We start from the raw sequence: 14657 nt of genomic DNA, 5'->3' as shown, positions 1-14657 counted from the left end.
GCACTGCAGTGGAAACTCAGCCCCTCACTGACTGTGTTTGTACAGCACAGGCAGTCAGGGTGAACGTTTATGAAAGAGAAAATATCCTTTTGTAATTGTCATACATGTCATATTCAGAAATAATAGGAATTATTATGGAAAAACAGTTTTTGTACTATAATAATAAAAACAATTATTTATTCCACAAGATGATTTTATTGCTACTGAGGTCAGCAGAGGTCAGGGGACACGCTCAGCAGGAAACTGTATTCAACTGTGAAATAACCTCGTTACTAAAGGGGTCGCCTAAGTTATTTGAAAACAGGCGATTAATTGATAAACCTATAAAACCAAAATGTTACATATTTGAACCTTTAAAGACCCCTCGGGTGAAAATCAAGTGTTTAACCATGTTTAATCATCTCCACGGCTCGGCCTGTCTGCTTTTAAACTGCAGTGTACCAAGGACAGGCTGAACAACACGTTTTCAGATCGGCAGGTTTGTGATGTCACAAACCTAAGGAGCCAATCCCGTTAATGGACGGGGTGACGCTATGCATATCATTATGTGTAACCTATGGCAACCACTTCGGCGATGCGCGAGCCAGCTGTAACCGTCATTTTTGCAAACTCGCGCTAACGTTTCTACGACTAATTACTACATTTCAAGCTAGCTAAGTTGCCACTAAACGATGACAGAGACGTGTTTTGTTTTCGCGACGGAGGGGGCGGTTGGAAAATGATACAGTGGGCGGGGCCTGTGCAGATTCAGGATTTTACTATGAGGGAGAAGGAACGTATTAATTAATTAAATTAATTATTAATTACAGACACAATTTATTATGTCAAGCAGAGCTTTTTATACGTCTTAAAACACGACTGGAGCTGCTCTTTAACAACAACAGACTCCTGGAGAGCCGTGATACCACTCAGAAAAATACAAATGTAGGAGGTAATTAAGGTCTTTGATTATCTGCCTACTTGGTGTTAAATGCACAAAAAACACTTCAAAGTTGAGCCCTTATTTTCTGCATTATTAAACAGCAAACTTTGCAGCCTAACTTTAGCACTCATGTTTCCATCCACACACAGAAGTTATCTGCATTTATGAGCTGAAACAGAAGTCATCAAACCTTCAGCCTGGATTAAATCTGTCAGCCTATTCTAAGTAAAGCTCAGTCAGTGCATACAGTGTGAAGTTCTACTTATAAACTAGGCCCCTTTTGCTTTTCTTAGAAAGACTCCGCCCACTAGAGGAAGTCCCCCCACACGTTATGATCCCTCTCGCTCCGCCCCTTCTCACACAGAGTCCTCACCTCTTTTCACAAGACCTGGGCATGGGGGTGGTGGGGGGGTGAGATGGGGGGGCAAGCTGCTCTCCATCCGTCCCAAAGTAGCTCAGCCAGTTGTGGAATCACTTCACAGAGGAGCCGTGCAGCAGCCACATCTCTCAGGCCGGTTTGGAGCTGAAGTAGTCAGAGTCTGATTGTGTGTGTGTGTGTGATGGACCGGTACCATATGCTGAGCGGCAGCAGGACAGTACCGGCGCTGAGTCGGGGTCAGGGCAGGGATCAGGCCGTGGTGTACCTGCTGGCTCTGGCTCAGCAGAAGCCGGTGTTTCTGAACGGCGTGGCAGCGCTCATGAAGGTAACTGAAGCTGCTGCTAATATTAACAAAGCTCTGCCATGTTGTTGCTCTCAGACTGGATTTAAATAGACCTGGATGAGGACGTCCATGTGACGGGGTCTTTGGTTTGCACTTTGATAATATGTGTAGTGTTCGGTAAGGTCTGTGTCTTACATGTGATGCTGTGGTTACAGGCTGTCTCCGGCTCAGCCGTTAACAAGGGAAGCTTTCAGGGCCTCGGTCTGCTTCATTATGCAGGAGAGTTTATGAGTGGAGAAGTACATCACATGTATTTACAGGCAGGTAGAAAGTTGCTGTGTAGGTGCATTCAGAAGCAGAGCCTGACTGATATATCCGGCTGTTATGGGCCTTTTAAATATATCCGTATCGACATATTTTTTGCTGTCTGCATCAATTTCAAACCTTTTTCTCTCGAGCATAAAATGCAATAAATAATATTTAAGGTTTAAGAAATAGAAATAACCTCATCATCCTGCACGTTCCAACTCTGTAGTTTACAATCCTCTCAGCCTGCAGCACATGTAGCAGAGCATCGCAGATGAGAAGGGAGTGGTCCATGCTGGAACTGGTTGATGACATTTAACAATGTTACATGTTAGGGATGCACGATGTTATCGGTACGTTATCTCAGATTATGGCTTGAAAATGACAAATCGGCAAAGGCAGATATGTCATTTTTCTGCTGATATTTTCCGCCGATGAAACAACGCTTTAATTCTACCGAAAAGACAATTAACTCGGTGCGAGTGTGCACGCGCACTGCCTGCACAAAGTTAGCAACAATATACAAATAAAGACTAAAAAGTCACAGAAACTCGAGCCAGTGAAGAGAAGTTAAACAACTTACACAGCTCTTAACTAGCTAACAGTTAGCTCACATTGTTGTGATTTTACCGACTTAACAACATCAAACAAGTCGAAAATACACTCACGGCCACAGCCGACTCTGACAGAGTGTAACATAAACATCAGTGCAAACTAACTTACACATTCATGGACGCGCACACGATAAAAAGAGTCCGTCGGCGATCACTGATGTCTCCGTAGTAGGTGCAGTAAACAAGTCCGGGCATGTCTCCCTCACTGCCTGTTTTGGGGGGATGCTGCGTTCAGGTTCGCTCAGAAACATGAGTGATCAGACACGTGAACTTTTGTACAACGCCTCTTCCGTCAAGTGTGAAGAAGGGTGCAAGATGTCTGCGGGATGGCACGACAATAAGAGTAGGCATGAGATAATTTCCACCACAGAGAGACTTGATGTTCTCTGCAGTTAGGTGGGAAAAAAACATGTGCCTAATATATCGGTATTGAAATCGGGTTGGAAAATATCGGCAAATCAGATATCGGCTAAAAATCCAACATGGTGCATCCCTACTACGTGTTCAATAAAGTAATTTGTTTAAGAAAGCCGCCTGCTGGGACGCCGGTTTAGCTCAGTGGTGTTACCTCAGTCAGCGATAGATAGCGACTTAACAGACTTTAACTCTTTCAATGCTGCAGAAGTCTGTAAAAACAATCTCGATGCATTTGTTGGTTTTATTTTCGGTATCAAACTGACTTTTTGCAGCCAGTGTTTCTGATGATAAACATACATTATGATTTGCATACTGCTCCTGGATACTAAGGTAGTCTGTTGAGCTCCAGGCGTCTGTGTGCATCCTCCTCTTTGACAGATGCCTCTCTGTTTGCTTGGTGCTGCTGTTTACTCTCTAAATCTCCTCTGGCTAAACTGTCTCACTTACAGTCAGTGCGACAGTTCTCTACTGTACCAACCAGCTGCTGTTGATAGTTTTAGGGCGTATATTGATATTTAATCTCATAATTTCTCATGCACGGTAAATTGTTTCACTCTACGGAGCTGATGCAAGCGGGAGCAGATCTTGCAGACTTATCTCCATCCTCAAACAATAATCGAGCCATAAGCCTGCTTATTATCAGCAGCAGTGTTTTGTGAGAAAGACTCCCATGTAGCCTGTAATCAGTGTCTCTAGTCTTTGATGTTGTCATCTCTTCGCTGGGAGTGTTTGTCGTGATAACTGGAACCCGGTCCTCACTTTGAGAGACGCCTCCGGGGGCTTGGCTCCCAGTCGAAGAGGAAGCCTGAGCGGTTTAAATGCCAGCCGCCTCCACCGGGAGCAGCGACTCCACAGTTTCATGTTGAGATCAGTGCCAGTGACATCAACACGGAGGACCACCGGCTTGTTATTCAGAGAGGTTTATTCCCCCTGCCTGCCTGCCTTTGATGCCTGTGTGTACCGCAGGGGGAGGGAAAAAAGCAGCAGCAGAAAATAACAGAAAAGTCTCTTGTTAGGATCATCTGTTTGTTCCTCCTCTGGGACCCGATGAACCCTCCCAGGATCACACTCTGATCATGAATGGGGTTTGTTTTGCAGACTGTTACCAGGCGCTTGCAGATATATGTAGAGAATAAGGCTTTGTTGAACTTTCCCCGCTTTAGTCTCGAAATACTACACGCTGTTTACGCCTGTGACGTCGGCGAACGAGGCGAGGAAGAACCCGGCTCCACACTAATAAAGTAACTGCTCCGATCAAAAGGTACACAGGCGGGGGGAACGGCCCAGAGGCTCCTGGGGAGGAGGAGGGGGGACATTAAAGGGCACGAGAGAAAACAGGAGACGCTGACTCCCAGGGGAGAGAGGGAGACATGAGGAGGAGGTGCTGACTGCTTGCAGGATGAAAATACGGGAAGTAAAGAGTAAAATAAGATCGCGTTGAATAAAAGAGGAAACACTGACAGAGTGAGATGTAGGATGTCACAGCAGAGATCTGTCTGCAGTAAAGAGGAGAATCAATGAGCAGGTTTCTTCCTAATTGCTGCACATTTAATGTAGAAATTGTTGTGTTTACAGAAACAGCACTGAGATAGTACAAAGAGGAGACAGCAGTGGAACAAATAACGCTCCGTAATGAGCATAAAGCTGCATGACGCAAGTCTTCAAAGATGAAATAGCACAGTCTTTGTCTAACAGATTAAATGTTAAATTCATAAGCCATTAAACGCACCATTAAAATCTGTGGCGTGTGTGTGTGTGTGTGTGTGTGTGTGTGTCTGAGTCAGTTGACTTCTCCACTTTTAATACTTCAGTTTCAGTTCCAGCCAACTTTATTGATCCCAAGGAGGGCAACTCATTGATAACTTACCCCATCACAAGCTCACAAACAACCTGTTCCTCTGACTTTGAGTTTTTTTATAGCAACAGAAAAAAAGACTTGAACGACGCATGCGTGATATTTGATTTTGCTGATGTCTGAATGCAACACAGCTGATTGAGATGGCCGACACGCAGATGCAAACATAAGATACTAAATACGATATTTAACACTTCATGAATTCTTTACAGGCTGATATTATTTTGCATTTCTAACTTTAACACTTTAAGGACCTAATTCACGAAAGCATTGTGCAGCTTTTGCTCCCACTAAACCTGCACACATGAGACGAAAAGACTCGAGGCGCACCCAAAGGGTTAAACGTGCCCTGCAGAGCTCCGGTGATTCTGTTTTAAATGAGTCATTCTGCAGACATTTGGGGCAAATTTGGCTCCTTTCTGTGCAAATAACAAAAGCACCAGATTCACAAACAGCAGCGCTAACAGAGCGTGGAGGTGCAGACCGCTTCTCTCCACAATCAGAAGCAAAACAAGAGCAAACTGCACGGATCTGCTAAATGTCATGGCCGTGTTTGAGCTTGAATATCATCCGTGCAATTAGCTTCGTGAATGGGACCTTAAGACATATAGCCGGGGCAAATGATGCGCAATTTATGGAGCTATTAGCGCCCGCACTCCATTCTTAGTGAATTCCCCCCCGAAGTGTTCGTGCAGGTTGTGGTGCCGTTCCACACGTGAAGAAATCAACCTTTGTGTTTGAAGCAGGGCTCGTGAAATGAGGGGACGGGGGCTATAACCAGCTTCACAAGAGAAGAGAAACAGAGCGCGACATGTTGGAATTCACTGTTAAATTGAACTCATCAAGGTTTTATTCCAACTGACATGGAAATTTAAACAACAACGTTAGCTTAAATTGGATTTTATTTCACGTTTAGCAAGTGTGCATAACTGTGGGTTTATGTGGAAGAGATAGCTGATAATGAATAAAACCTTTTGGAGGGTTTAGTTTCGCATTGTGTTCAAAAATGCTTGCATGCATGATGCTTTATTGTTTTGTCTTTTGTTTCCACTGTAGAGAAACATTAGTATCATCTGTGAATGTGTGTTTGTGTGTTAGTGGTGCTACAGCTGTTGTTCATGTCTTCATGTGTTGTCTGCTGTGTCGTTCTAAAAGTCTTAGTTTTATAACTGTGTCGTCAGCTTCCCACCTGTCCAGCAGTTTGTTCACTGTCTGCACGGAGTTGCTACATTTTCATCAGCAGCAGCTTCGACCTCGAAATGTGTTTATCAGACCCAGTTGTCATGAGAGCCGCCCACCGGCTGAGACGTGAGGGCGTGAGGAATGTGTGAACCGGTGTCTGGGGGCGGACGCAGGCTGGAGCGGGGAGATCTCAGGGAAACAGGCATTCCTCCACAAACTCACGGTTGTCTGGAAGTATCACCCCCCGACAGACACCGAGTCTGCAGCGCTGCGACCCCCCAGGAAAGCTTTGCACGAAAGCTCACGTGTGTGGGATTTTACACGAGCTGTAACGTACACACTAACTGTGAGGGTTCACTGCTGTGCTTTGTGAAGCTGACTCGTGGTCTTTACATAGAAGAGAAACTTGTCTCTCTTTTATAGTGAATATGAACTGACAGGAAATGATCAGAGGAAAGTTTGTCTGTTCACAGAAGGTTATTGAACTTTCCTACAGCTTTGTGTGTTTGTGTGAATCACAGTGTTGGTGGTTTCAGACTTGTGACTCGGCTTTTCTCTTTATGCCCCGGTGACAGAGCAGGACTCACAGGACTCACAGAGGCTGCTCCACTGGTAACAGATGCAGACGGAAAACATTGTAGCTGCTGATTAGGTGGAAAAATATAATAATAATCGTACATTAGAATGTATTTGACATCCCTCCAGAAGGACATCGTAACCCTAAACGCAAAAACATGTATGAAAAGAGGGCAAACCTCCGTGTGCGTGAAAAGTAAGGCTACGAGCTTTAAATCTAAATGTGTCCTACTGGCCAGCAGGGGGCAGCGTTTTACTGCGACACTCAGAGGAGTCAGCTGTACATTTTTTAAAGCCGTTTTTTTTGTTAGCCAAAATTAGCATCTCAATTATTATCACAGTTACTGCCAATTGCAGATGCACCTTGCTAACCACATATGCACTAGCGCTAGCTGATAACTTAGCTTTTACTAACCCCTCCCTCCTCTCCAGCTCCGCCCTCTCATCTACTCAAGCTGCGTCACATTTCAGGGGCTGCATCCTTCGTATTTCAAGGATGACTGCGTCACAGGAAGGCTGTCCAATTTTGAAGGCTCCTTCAGATGCGTCTTCCTTTTCCTGGGCCACGATGGATCCATCAGGTGCATCCTTCGTGGCCCAACGTATCCCGAGATTCATTGCATTCAAAAGAGATGGCGGACTCTTAAGCAGCCGAAGACGACACTTTTAATGTAAAAGTTTTTGGTTTCAACTCAATCAAAAAGCTACAAACAAAACGAAGGGGCCTAAAATAATAGGTTACTTATAATAGCTAGTTAGCCAGCTAGCTACCTGCTGCTAGGCGCTCTGTGAGGGCGAGAACAGCCGGTGACGCAAACAGGAAATCCTCCGTAGACCAGACCGGCTCCTTTCAGTTTGACCTCAGTGTCTACGCAGGCTACGAGTGACCTCGTCCTTCATGCAGCTCCTGAATCGAGACACAGCGATACGGTCCCTTCTTGTCAGAAAAACAAGATGGCGACGGCGATGCCGATCTGGAACACATATGTATGTGTAATGTATAAACACATTACAGTGCAACAGTCAGACATCTAGAAGGCTTTTTCCAATCTGATTACAGTGTAACGGAGGGTGTCATCATGTGTGGGCCTTATGTAGGTCAGGTGTGCCAGAGAAGATGTGTATTTATCTCCAGTAATGGATGCACCAAGGCCTTTTCTTTTCCATTTAGGACCAGGAGAAGAACGTGCAGATATTTGTGTTAAAACGTAGCCGGTAAAAAAATAGATTCTCAAGGAACAAACTCGACTTAAGTTCAGTCGTGACCTTTTTGTGCTCTGTAACCTTCCATCTGTGTGGTTCAGCACATTGTAAGTGAAGATATTGATAAACAGCCGGCCTTCTTTAAACAGGAGATGATTGGAAGTTGCCTTGGAGCCCTGTCCCTCTCAGCCTGTTATCCTGCAGGACGGGGGTTTGTTATTACGGCTGTGTGTGTCATGGGGAGGGGGGGGGTGTGGCAGGCTTGTAAAGGCCAGTATTTGTTCATTTGTCTTTACGTCGGAGCCTCATTTCAAGGTTTGAGCTGTTACGTGTCACAGCGTCCATCATGAGAGTGAGTAAACCCTGATTTTCATTCTTTATTCTACGTGAATATTTGACGTTTGTTTGGAAAACCTCTTTATTGGCTCAGGAAGAAAAGCTTGTTGTGATATTTTGGGAAATATTTCTTCGTCATTCGGATTAGAAAGGCCCTTGCATGGACTCATTGAACCATTGTGGAATTCTGTTGTTTAAAGCCAAAAACCTTCCAACTGAGAGCTTGGCATCTAATAAGAGATCTGGATTAACACACTGACCTGCTGTACCACCTTGTTCCTACAGCCCTGAGGGACCTTCTTATTATATCCACAATAACACGTGGAGGCCAACAACCTGACGGGCTCGTTAATCTGTGGCAGCAGAATCCTAAAATTCCTCTGAGCACAGAAAATATAGCAAATGAGTCGAGTTGTTTAGGAGCGTAATTTGAACAAATTTGATGCTGCGTCAAGTTGATTTACGTTTAACCCAAACATATGAAATGTGTCTGTGATCCCGCTCCTCATCCATCACACAGGTCCTGTCGCCTAAAGGCTGTCTGGCAATTAGCACGAGACAATCATAGCGCTGGTATTCAATCTGACAGAATGAGACAGGCGTCAGAGAGTTGAGTGGTCTAATCTGTGTGTGTGTTCAAGCAGATGTTGAGTGGGAGGACTCGTGAGTCGTCGCCACTTAATGTTTGAAGTTAGACTCCTTCTCTGCAGCCCAGAGGGGTCTCTTTACTCCCGCCCACTCGGTAAAGAGCGAGCTGTTCCCAGATTACAGGTTGGAGCTAATGGTGGGGCTGAGGCTCCTAATCATGCAGATGCTCCCTCAGTGGGAAAGCTGATCCGGCTGCAGTCTGAGGGAGGAGATGCACCCGGGTGTTTATCGTGGGTGAGAACAATTTGGCTGCCAAGTGTTCCCACACGACAAGAAGCAGATCAGAAGAGCGTAAAGTCACACAGTAACACAGTAACACAGGGCGTCGCTGCTGCGGCTTTAAAGTCTTTTACTTTAACAACAAGCAAAACATTTCTTGGTTTTGTTTTATTGTTTTATTCGATATGACAGCTGAAGAGAGACAGGAAACATGGGGAGTAGAGACTGGGGGGTGACATGCACCAAATGACCAGAAGACCGGGAGTCGAACCTGCGATCAGTGCGATGAGGACTGTAACCTCTGTACACGCTCTGCCAGCCGAGCTAAACCAGCGCCCAAAGCAAAACAACTCTGTGCAGGACAGTTTAACTTCATCCTGCCGAGGTGCTAAACAAAAACCGGATTTATATTCACAATGCAAACACTCGAAGTGCATTTTGTCCTCATTTAAACCTCGAACTGAGACTGTGTAACTGTTACAGGAAGAAGAATCGCGCTCATTCTGTGCAGCGTTGAACAAACACGTGAGATGTTTCAAAGCTAACGTCTAATTAGCGTTAAAGGAACAAAGCGTTAGATGAACAGTTACTGCCTAAACAAAGTCCTTTCATTGACTTGATGACGCTTCTCTTAATGTGATGCTGTTACACTACGTTTGTCATTGTTTTAGAATCGCAGCTCGGGGCAGTGGAGCTCATTTAAAACACAGCACTTTAACTGGCCCGGTGTGGTTAAGCAGAGCACAGATCAGCAAGCTCCCTGACTGTTACAGCCACCCAGGAGACTGCTGTGTCTCCTGTATACGCCATATAAGATGTAAAGTAAAGTATAACTAACTTACTAAACCAAACCATGACCATCTCACAAAACAAACTTTAACTTTGGTTTAACTTTAGAAAAGATCATGGCTAAGAATAATCCACCGGGTTACTACACTAATATAAAAGTGCCGGTCTCCCCCTGCTCAGTAGAAATCTAGCTGTATGTTTTCTCCTGTGAAGTGCTTTGATTGTCAGTTTGAGAATCTATCACCAGTCAGGTCAGGTCATTTGGAAATCTGCAGGAAGTCTAGTCATGGCTGTCGTCGTGCCAACTGTGAACTTGAGCTAAAAACCAATGATCACAAAATCATCTCCAGTTGATGTTACAGTTTGTTCTGAGGTCTCTTGTAGGTTTTATCTCAGGGTAAATGCAAAGATTGTATTTGATTGTATTATCATTTGAGTGAGCACAGAGTCTAAGAGGGACAATCGTCTGATCAGAAACACTGCTGTATCCCTTTAAAGTTCTGTGTGAGTCTGCAGACCTCAGAGACGCTGTGTCTGCAGCAGCAGCAGACAGCAGCTGACACGTACAGTTCAGAGGTCACCCTGCAGGCACGGTCGTCCCGGGAGCCCCCATAGGTGGGCCGACCCCTCATAGTGACAGCTGGACGACCGGCCGCAGAGTCTGACTCCCGTGCAGCACCCGCGGGAGACGAGCATGTGGGCTGCTGTGTTGTTTCAGGGGTGACGGGAGTCGTGACTGCTGCTCCGTCTGGACCTGAGGCTGTTTGTCAGATGTTACAGAGGGTTGTTTAAAATACACAATATATAAAGTCTCAGCCAGTCGGCATCAGGCCGACTCTCTGCTCTGATGTCTGAGCGCTGATTGTCATCAGTCGCAGGCTCAACCTCGACGGCAGCACACAGACAGGAAATGAGACAGCAGGGAGGGCTGAGGTCACCTGATGCAGGCGCACATTCAGAAATGTGAAATAAAAGCTAATGGCAAACAACATGATGATCAAATTCTTTTTCTTTATTGATATTGGTCAGGATTATTGTTTGTAAATGCTCCCAGTATGAGGAGTATCCTGATAGTGACCACAGCCTGCACATAAAGGACAGTTCATAGTTCATTTTAGAATGTATTAACATGCACTCATGTTGTCTATCACACATTTTAAAGGCTCTAATATAGTTTTTTCTCAAAGGGCCAGTTGGCTGATTTTCACCCTCAGCTCTATCATGCTAACATGGGGAGCTAATAACATTATGGTGCATTGGAGGACGCTATCCGCTTCTCCAATGGGTCCTGGAAAACCTCCATCAGACTACGTACAATGCGTTATCTTGCGGAGGCCAGGGAGCTCGCTAAACTACACTTCCTCACTCAAGGACGCCCGCCTCCGAGTATTTCACTCCTCTTTTCCTCTTGCTCTCCTTACACCCCGGTACAACGCAGGTGGACACCATGATGCTCTGTTTTTGTTTTGTTTGTAGATATATTTGGTTGTTCTGGTCGAAAGAACGAACAAAACAAAGAGGTAGACTTTTAACGCGGACATGTAACTTCCCCTATGTAACCACGCCCTCATTGGGCCATTCCTTTCAGAGGGAGGGGCGCAATGCACGCTGGGTGTTGTAGGAATGTAGAATGGGCGAAACCACGAGCTGTTTGTACGACTTTCTCCACAGCTATTGCGCCAATTTCAAATGTTATTGCTTCTATTAATTACAGAGAACACCAGCTTTGACTGAAAGCAGCTTTTTCCAGGGGCGAACTGCTCCTTTAAGTAAAGATCCATTAAACCAGTGAAGTCACTCACTAAAGGAGTTAAAAGTTAAATATTGGTGTCTCCTCGTTGAGCAGCTTGTTTTCAGTTTCAGGTCAATCAGCTTTGAATCAGTGTCTGTTCAACACTCTGGATGTCTGATGAGGGAGCTGCCCTTCGTGCAGACAGTGACATCTATGAAATCAATGTCATGTTATAATTTTTTGTCAGCAATTTCTTCTTTGGAGAATGACAGGAGTTCACTTTCAGGTTCACTCTAACCCTGTGGCCCCACTTACAGATTCTAAGAAGTCAAAGGACAGAGGTGACAGCAAGCTCGGTCTAAAAATCTGATTCCCCTCTCTGTTTGTGTTTCTTCCTCAGGAGCGACAGCGTCTAGAGACCATCCTGAACCTCTGTGCTGAATACAACAAAGGAGAGAGCCCCGGCCTGGACCCGCTGGGCTCAGGGAGGACAGGTTTCCCTGGAGGGCTGTCAGACGGGTTGGGGCGCAGACCGTCCCTGGAGAACATTCTAGGAGGGACGCCGTCCTCGGCCACGCTCCGCCTGGCGCAGAGACAGAGAGAGAGCGACGAGGAGAACCTGAAGGAGGAGTGCAGTAGTACAGAGAGCACCCATCAGGAGGTGAGGACGTCTCCTGCTCCCTGCACAGCTTCGGCACTGCACAATGGAGACAGACAGGTCAGAGGGAGCGCTGCTTCCCAGCACAGACGCCGCCTGCATGCCGCTGTGGAGCCAGCATGTGCAAAGGCTGTGCATGGCTTTGCTTAATCAGTGGTTCGTAAAGGGAGGTTCAGTCAGTCAGGGGGACCTGAGGAAAGAAAATATTAGTCCCAGTGTGCAGCAGGAGTTAGTGATCGGCTATGAGTACTATGAGTTTCATTCTTTAAAGACTGCAAACTTGGCATCACCATCAGCAGCTCAATCTGCTTATCCTCCTCTCTCCCATTGGCTGCTGTGCTCCCACTCAGGAAATACTGACCTATTAATCAGTTTTTAAATATTATCAGCATGCCCTTGAGGCTGTTTGGAAGTGTTAGTGCAAGATTTTTCAGATCCAGTCTATCAGATAACCTGGGCCAGCCATTGGTACCGAACCAGGTCCCGGACCAGATTTGTCCTCTGAGCCTAAAATCTCCTGTAATCTGAGCCTAGAAGGAATCTGACATATTGTCAGGGTCAACAGAGCTGCTGTTATTAATTAGAATATAGTTTCACATGGATGCACGTGATGTGAGCATCATGCATGTCATGTAATGTTGAACTTGTATGTCCTACAAATCAGCGACCCTGCATGACCAGAAAAAACAAGCATAAGATGATGAAGAGGAAAAAGCTACATAGAGCAACAACAGGCTGCTTTTTGCACCTTCCTCTCTTATTTTAATCCACATTAATTTGCTGAAAAGTTCTGGGATTCTGCTTTACATCAGCTCCTTCCTGCGTTTGCTTCTTATATCCGTTTGTATCTGTTTGTGTTCCTTCCTTTCATTAAAGCCTGCCCCATGCTTTCTGTCCCTGCAGCATGAGGACTCAGGCAGTGCAGGTCGACTGGAGCTCGGTTACCTGGAAGACGAGCGGGTTCGCGTCCTCGCTCGGATCGATGAGTTCAAAACCCGGCTGACGGAGCTGGAGCAACAGCTGCAGGAGTCCAAACAAGAGGTAGAGGACAGAATACGATACATGTAAAACTTCAGGCTTCGTAGCTCGCTGTGGACGTTGTGTGACTTTGCTCGGTCCTCTCTTGCAGGCAGAGATGGAGCGTGCCTTGCTGCAGGGCGAGAGGCAGGCGGAGCTCGACCAGATGGAGGCTGAGACGGACATCATCGCGCAGCTGCAGCACAAGCTGGACGAGCTGGAGAGCGCCATCCAGAGGGAGAAAGACAAGGTACAGAAAGCAGCTCACGTTTTTTTATTCAATTTAAGGTGACGTACGAACTTTGAGAGTTAGAAAGAGAGAAAACACAGACGTACACTCACTGCCTGTTCTTTTACAGTCTCCTAAACATTCCTCCTCTCTGTGGGTGTCTGTACCGAGCATCCTCCACTTGGACAATTCAATTTACTGCACAGATTTTCACAGAACTTAAAGCCACTCATGAGGCTAAATGTAGGATTGGACTTAGCACCTCGGGTGTTCTTTCTCGCATGTCCTCACCTCAACCTTCGCGGTCAACTCTCATTTGATTTCTCATTAGCTGGTCTCTGCTAAATAACCGACCTCCATTAACCCCTAACCCTCTCTCTGCTTCCTCAGCACTCACACTTACTGTGTTTCTGATCCTCTCTGCTCGCCTGTTCCTTCACTGTCTGCATGACAGACCCGGTGCTGCCAGGAAAACCTGCCCTCAGGTGGCTGTTTGGGTTCTGTAGTCTTTTAGTTCTGTAGTGCACGGGTTCTGCAAGAGACTCTGAAGAGGTGTTCGGGTAGTAAAGAGGGGAAACTACAAGCATGTTCTCTATCGTTGTTTTAGGGGGTTCTTTTTTTCTCTTTACCTACATGCACCACAGTTTACCTGTAAGAAAGAAAGAGGTGGTGAGGAAGCAAATGTAGCAGCTTGTGTCTTCTAAAAGTTTATGTCTGTTTCTCTCAAGTTTCTCTGTGAGCAAAAGAGAAAAGGTGGTGTCTCTTGGACCTGAACTCTGCCTTGAACTTCAGAGTGACTCTCCTAAAAGTTTAGCTATAAGTTGAAACACTAAAGCCACAATAACAGCAGAGTTATTAGCTATCGATCGACTGTCGAGCTTTATTCTGGAGCTGCACCTCAGAGATATTAAGTTTCTGCACTTTTATAAGAGAGCAACTGAAGCGGTGTCACTGCTGTCAGATTGATGTTGCTCAGGATTATTACAGGTGAAATGTTCCGGGGACAATAAATGTCAAATGTTATTTATGTGGTAATTTTCTCACAGCTTATTGGAGGACATGCAGAACCTTTGAGGAGATTTAAAATAGGTTTTTTGTTACCACCAGCTGCAGAAATGTTCCCATGGCGCTTAAATGTAAATATAACTATCTACTGAATTTGACTAAACTGAATATAATTAGAAAATCGGAGGGTTGGAGCTTCAAATATAGCAGCTGCAAGACAAAGTGCATGTGCAAAGTAATCCTTGGAGGCAGATGCATCCAATCAAAGTACGTCTTGTAAACGTTTT

The 14657-nt window shown here is 45.5% G+C and overlaps 1 protein-coding gene across 6 annotated transcripts in view; it reads left to right on the top strand.

The window, feature by feature from the left end:
• phldb1b (pleckstrin homology-like domain, family B, member 1b) overlaps positions 1-14657 on the top strand; it is a 132510-nt gene that overhangs the window by 87805 nt on the left and 30048 nt on the right. For 4 of the 6 annotated variants that reach the window (XM_069676682.1, XM_069676684.1, XM_069676681.1 and 1 more), the window contains 3 exons: positions 11862-12179; positions 13023-13160; positions 13249-13386. In XM_069676682.1, the coding sequence (XP_069532783.1) occupies positions 11862-12179; positions 13023-13160; positions 13249-13386 (594 nt within the window). The remainder of the gene's footprint in view (positions 1-11861; positions 12180-13022; positions 13161-13248; positions 13387-14657) is intronic. The other 2 variants (XM_069676685.1, XM_069676683.1) reach the window with 1 other exon arrangement.

This window comes from Semicossyphus pulcher, unplaced genomic scaffold, assembly GCF_022749685.1.
Source record: "Semicossyphus pulcher isolate SPU_LCO1_2020_fin unplaced genomic scaffold, fSemPul1.0.p SCAF_26, whole genome shotgun sequence".
NCBI classification, from domain to species: Eukaryota; Metazoa; Chordata; class Actinopteri; order Labriformes; family Labridae; genus Semicossyphus; species Semicossyphus pulcher.
Note: the sequence above shows the minus strand (reverse complement) of the source record. Positions and strands in the feature narration are given on the sequence as shown.